At 38.8% G+C, this 6,472-nt stretch overlaps 1 protein-coding gene across 2 annotated transcripts in view; it reads right to left on the reverse strand.

The window, feature by feature from the left end:
- Nucleotides 1–6,224, reverse strand: part of LOC101465501 (AN1-type zinc finger protein 3) — a 17,588-nt gene extending 11,364 nt beyond the window's left edge. Inside the window, exons 1-3 of one of the 2 annotated variants that reach the window (XM_076881741.1) lie at nt 5,846–6,224; nt 1,163–1,203; nt 896–1,069 (exon numbers count right to left, since the gene is read on the reverse strand). In XM_076881741.1, the coding sequence (XP_076737856.1) occupies nt 896–1,069; nt 1,163–1,203; nt 5,846–5,928 (298 nt within the window). In that variant the 5' untranslated portion in view covers nt 5,929–6,224. The remainder of the gene's footprint in view (nt 1–895; nt 1,070–1,162; nt 1,204–5,845) is intronic. The other variant, XM_014408762.3, reaches the window with a different exon arrangement.
- Nucleotides 6,225–6,472: the final 248 nt, after the last annotated feature.

Consider the following 6,472-nt stretch of genomic DNA (forward strand, 5'->3'; position numbering starts at 1 on the left):
ATCTCTAGCTGTGAGAGCAGTCCCTTCTTTTGAATGTTGGAACGCTGAGCTACTAGTTGTTTCGCCTTCATTGTGGATGTTGGGTATTGAAGAATCCATAGGTCCCTCATCCTATTCATGTAACCCCTTCCGCCAGGGTTACTTGCGTAGTAGCATTCCAACAACGCCCTGTTTTCATCTCTTGCCCACCGATGCTTTCTTGTTCAAGTAGCCCACTTCTCGTCAGGGTGCCCTGGTTCCTCAACACTTGACGTGGACATTGTTGATCCGGGCGACGTCCGAGCCGGCATGTCTTCATATTTATCTGTCTCGCTCATGTCTCCGGTAGGCTCACTTAGCATAGGGGGTCTAGCCTTACAGTTTTGGTCTTTTATTATTTTAATAACATAATAAAAGACCAGGTTAGTGTGGCATTTTTTATACCATTTCTGCACATCCGTTTTGTAGCCACTTTATTTTTCTGTTATGAATTGGCCTCCACAAATAACCTTGTCACTGTATAGCAATGACTGATGCCCTGGCAATTGTAGGTGTCCTCTTAAAACCTTCACTTCTGAATAGATGCCCTTTCCTATCATTCTATCTGTGCCATGAGGACAAATATAGCCAGGACAGGGATACTGCAGCTGCTGCTTGAGCTGGCAGAATCTACTAACAGTGTTCCACAGAAAAATGCTCTCATCTAAAAGCTCTGGTTTTGACAACTCAATTTTATAAAGGCACACATTAACTCACTTCTAAATTTGAAATCTATGAATCATACATTGTTTCCATGTGTAGGGCGCACATTACAAATTACACACATTATATTACCAAGCCTTTAAGTTCATAATATTTTAAAGTGTAAATGTTCACAACCCACAGATCCAAAGGAAAAACTTGCTGATTGTCTTACCGTCCTGAACAGGTAGAGATGTCACTCCTATCTCTCCGGGCAAAGGGTCGTCTGATATGAGGGACTGACTAATGCTGTTGTTTGTTTCATTACAGAACATGTCTGCTTGACTGGTGTTAGAGTTTGAAGAGGCCTTTGGAGCACAGTCGTCGTTTGGCTGTTTCTTTTGAGTGTCTATGGAAACATGGACATGAGGACATTTTCTTTGTTTGGAGGTTTTAAGACAGAAAAATCAGTCAACAAACTCCCACTAAAACAATAACTTACCTGCAAAACATTTTGAGCAGAGATTCATGGTTTTGCTTGACCTGAGGAAAAGGAATGCGACGCAATTGTGTTAATAGAGCAGTCTGGGTGTTAAAAACAGTTTTGCAGTAAAAGGTATAAGATAAAACAGACAAGAGGCTAAGATAAAAGTGAGAGTGAGCGGTGAAATGTATCTTTTTGGCTATATTTTTGCTCATGTACACTTACAAAAACTTACAAATACTATTTTTATTTATTTTTTTCTTTATTAAATCAATTTTAAACACATTTCATACAACTATCCAGTTTTCAAAACTCAAGAAAACAAACCTGTCACACATAGTGTCTGTACAATGTAAAATAAACTGATTTGTTGCAGTACAAACTAAAGTATGGATTATTGCTACAAATACAGGGCGTATCAAAAAGAATCTTCTGACTTCAAAGTACTTTAATTCTGCAGACGTTCACCAGTAACGATTGAAACACGTACTGTTAGAGAGAGGGGCTTTCTGAGTTTCATCTGGTTGCCAGTATATAGCATAACAGAATTATCTTTGAGTTTGATCAGTTTGATTGTACAGACATAAGTGCGTCTGGGGGGGGACATATTGAGCAGCTGTGAATACAAAACATAGGTTTTGTATGTAAAACTTTATAGTCAGTCATGTATTTTAAAATGTACCACAAACTTTTATGTTCATTACCTAAAGAAATTGGATAATTCTTTTTGACACACACTGGACATGCCAGTCCTCCAACGTATTTACCAGAACAATCTGAACAGTCAATATAAGTACAGATTTACATTATGTTTCTGTGTTTTGGATTTAGATTCTGTCTCACTTTGATCACAAGGTTCTTAAAACTACTTTAAGATGAGCTGAACAAAAGTCAACTAGTTCCCTCTGATTGTTATGAAATTCCCCATAGTATGTTAATGGGGATACAGACTCAAAGCTAGTGGTTAACAGTAAGTGTTAAAGTATCAGTGTGGTAGTTAGAGTTTTCTCAACATACTTTTCCTTCCTGAAGGAAATAAAGACTTTTGATATAAGTTATCTATTGTCATGGAGCCTTGCTGATTTCAGTGGCACAGCTCTTTCACAACAGATGGCTCTGGGTTTAGTCTGAGAAAGGCTCCTCTCATTTCCTCTGCAGCCTTCGTCCTTACTGTCTGTGCACTGAGCGTGACGGTCGCTGCTATCAGTCACATTCTATTTATTTTGGGCGCTCCATTGCACACCTTTGTCCTCATTTCTAAATGTGGGGTCAGCTGCAGTCAACCTGAGGGCTTTCTGTCAGTCTCCTGGTGTGTAGTCTCAGGTATAAAAGGGAAAGGATGAAGCAAGAAGTTAGGAAAGAGGAGAAACCTCATCATTACATGCAGGCAGGGAGGAAGCCAATGCTGGGTAAACATCAAGTCATATCCTCTTATCAACCTTACAATCAGAGGTAATCAAACTACAGATTCATTAAGGAAATTAAAAGGGTGAAGAAGGGTGAGAAAAACTATGCAGGAGAAAAAACAGCTCCATGGCTGTTAAGCTGACTGAAGCCTGAACAGAGTGCACACAACATGTTTATTTCATAGTTGGCCTACTGCTGTTACTAATGAGAATATCTGATTGGAACAGACAGGAAGACAGGCTCCACTGCCTTTGTGATTCAGCTTGAGTGACACAAAGGAGTGAGATATTGGAAGGGTGATAAATGTTTTGAAGAAATTAGTTTTTAACAATTTTTCTTGACATGAGCAGGTAAATGAAAGACAACATAAATACAGCTAGAACTCAGGTGATAGAAAGCAATCAAAGCATAGTATCACCAGTGCATGTGGCTCAATTACTTTTAAGATGATGGTATACCTTTACTGGGGGTAAAAAGTAACGGCAAAGGACTGAACTGTTTTAGTTTTATGTTACTGGGGAAGCAGACATACCATGCAGTTCTTCATGTGTGCTAGAAATACCTATTTTATTTTAGGTGATGTGTTTCTCAAAAGAAACTGTAAGGGTGGCACATTATCAAACAAACACCCAATTTTGAATTCAAACGGTAATCTTTAATACACTAAAATTGAAGGTCATACTTTGGAAAGAATAGCTCTTAGATTGCCTAAAGGATTTTTAATGTTTTGCTCAATGCTAATTTCCATAATTATGCTTTTTTTCCCTCCCCATCCTCTTACACACACAGAAAAATGCCTGGAGAGAACACTGACCTGAACAGTTTTAAAAAAACTAGCTTATTGACATTTCATAAAAGACAACTTAGCATTACCCTTACAACTTACACAGCTGAGCAGTCAACTGGAACATAGACGGATAAGCAGATCAGGTGGCTGCTTGCGAGTAGATCTCACAAATAGAAGAAAGTTAAATAGGAAGGGGCATTTGATGCTAAACTATAGAGTTTGGATGCATCATTGCTGACTTTTGTAACATCCTATTATAGTACCGAACAGCTTGTTCTCTGCTTTGGCTTTCTTTCTGAAAATGACACAATCTACAAACTACTGCGAGGCACACAATTAGTGCTTGTATTGATCCAAAATGTTTTGGTGTGGATAGCAATACAGAACAAGTTATTAAACTAAGTGACTGGGTAATTACTTGACTAATCCAGTCATTTTGCATAGCCTTGTCAACAGCGATCGCCATTTTCAGCATTATACATCTTTTCTGCTAATATGAAATCTTTAAAATGGGCTGGTGCTATCATGATTTTGCCATTCAGTACAAATAAAATGTTTTATATCCATGTGGGTACATGATGATATAAAATATGGATTCAATAAGTGAATTATTGTTTATGTGCAAGGCAACTTAAAAACTGCTTTCCCAAAACTGTTAAAATAAATGTGGCCAAGAAATGGTTGAAGTTCACTCTGTCATTGCAGCCACATTAAAATATGTTTTCTCACAGCCTAACTGCAAAATTCAGAAAATCATTCATTAGTAAAATAATAAAATAATCAGAAGGCACAAAATAAATGTGCCCTTTTTCGCACCTACTCACATACGGACTACAAGTGGAGGTCACGGAAATGGGTGAAGTGCTGACGACAACATGCTATGTTACCATAAATGTACTAAAAGCTTAAGTTAGCGTTGACTTATTCCTTGTCAGTTTAATTAAATACCTCGCACCTGACCTTCTCAAATTTGTCTGAGAAAAAAAAAAAAATAAAAACTTTGAACTTTTTAGAAAGAGCAAGTGTCTGATACTAATTGTGACAGTATTCACTTTCATTTACCCAATATGAACTTTTGGAATACTCATATTTATGTATGACAGCCAAATATTTTCAGAAGCAGTGCAAGATGTTTTCAATCAATTTATGCATCCTCACAGCCCAGCAAACAGTTATTTCTGGCCAAGATATGTGCCTGTGTCCTTGGTACCATTACAACGGATACCACCACTGGTAGCAGATAAGTTGTTGGAGGATGGCATAAAAAATGAGTCTAAATAAATAATACTAGCTATCCAAGTAACAGAACTTATGCAGTCCACACTCATAATTGTTTATACTTATTAACTTGTTTTTAAAACAAATCTTTGGTCTACTTAAAACATTTAAAAATTAAAGACATTTGATGTACTAAAAAAATTAAATATTGAGCCATCATGCTTAGTTTGGTACTGTAACAAACCCATTTAAACGCTTCTCCAAAGGCCAAGGCGGTATGGATATGATTATTTGCGTGCCAACTCCACAGATATTTAAATACTTCATAAACTCTAGTCAGGTAGAAAAAACTGATGTCTTTGGTCATGGAAAACACATTCTCTGATGAGAGCTGGTGACTGACATTGCAGTGTCAAGTCAAGTCAAGTTTTGTATTGTACATCATTTCCATACTAATCCAAAGGTTAGTGAATAAAGTGGCATTTTTGTAAAATATACACAAACGGAATGAGATACTTGTGAGTTCCAATAGTCTCATTTCACTTTGTGAGAACTAATTTTGGGGTCCTCTCTTGTCTGGCTAAGTGCTACATTTCTCTGATTTTTTACCACTGAGCTGAAAACTCAAGACTGCAAGTGTTTATAAATGCCTATCATAAATACGTCCACTAAAGTACAATATTTTGTATCCATTTTTTCCTAAAATACAACAATGTGGGCTACTTTTTAAAATTCGACATTTGAAGAACTAGCCAAAGAGTGATAACACTAATACATTTTTCAACCGGTCCATATTACAAAACCTAATTTGGGCTCATATGTGTTGCAAAGTTAACATATGCCTCAACACACATGAATCAAATTGTACACAGCAGGATTACTGCACAGTGCCAGTTTGTCTGTGCCACCCCGGCACATTCAGTTTAAAGTACCAGTTGCCCGTTTCTTTCTGCTAGAGTCTGGTTCATGGCGACACTTTGATGTCTCTAACTAACTGCTTCATGCATGAACTTAACACGTTAACTATCCAGTTGATTAACACTTTCACACCTGTCGCGTAACCTGGAAGGCTTACCCCAGATTCCCTACCCTGCTTCCTTCCTTTACAGGAGAAGGTTACCGAGGCCAACTGGTGTTAGCTAGTAGCTAATGCTACAAAACAATGGGGAGGGGGTAATAAGGAGAAAAGCAGCTCATCCCTGTTTGAGCTGCTAATGCTAGTGGCTATCGACTCTGCTAGCTACTGGCAGAGAAAGAAAGCGAGACGTTTGACAGGTTATTCTGCTTACCCCCAGAACCCACAGGGGCAGCGAGGGGGTATAACGTTAACGTTACTCGGAGGCTTGCTGCCCTCGCTCCCCGTGTCGCCCATGTCTGTCTCCCGTGTCAAGCTGTCGGTGTAGCAGGTGAATCCGTGGATGGAGTGAGGGCCTCGTATTTGCGTTTAGATCCCCTTGGCTTTGATAAGCATACAACCGTCACTCTGCCCAGATAATTCTTCCGAGTTTCAGTGTAGGGTGGACAATTTGACGACACAAGCAGCCACCTAGTCCGTCAAATTAAAGTAGTTGAAGTCGACGTTAAGACGCTGGGGCCGTCAAAGCCAGCAACGGACGGAACCACCGGGGATCCTGGGCCGATCAGCTGGAGTGAGGAACGAACCACTGGCAGAGAGGGGGAGGTGTGTGAGGAACACGAAAGACAAAAGTTAGATTGACGTGTTTGTACAAACTGTTAAGGGACACGGAATAACGACACAATAATTGTTAGCATTGTGTATACAGAAATAACATTTGAACTCGGTAAATGACTCATTTAAAATAATTCATTTTAGAAGCGTTATCATGGTATGATCCAGACAAAACCACAGTTAAAAAGCCCAGAGCTCTGAAAGTGTCTCTGAGAGTGTTTTGTTC

Source organism: Maylandia zebra, linkage group LG1 (genome assembly GCF_041146795.1).
Source record: "Maylandia zebra isolate NMK-2024a linkage group LG1, Mzebra_GT3a, whole genome shotgun sequence".
In the NCBI taxonomy this organism is placed as follows: Eukaryota; Metazoa; Chordata; class Actinopteri; order Cichliformes; family Cichlidae; genus Maylandia; species Maylandia zebra.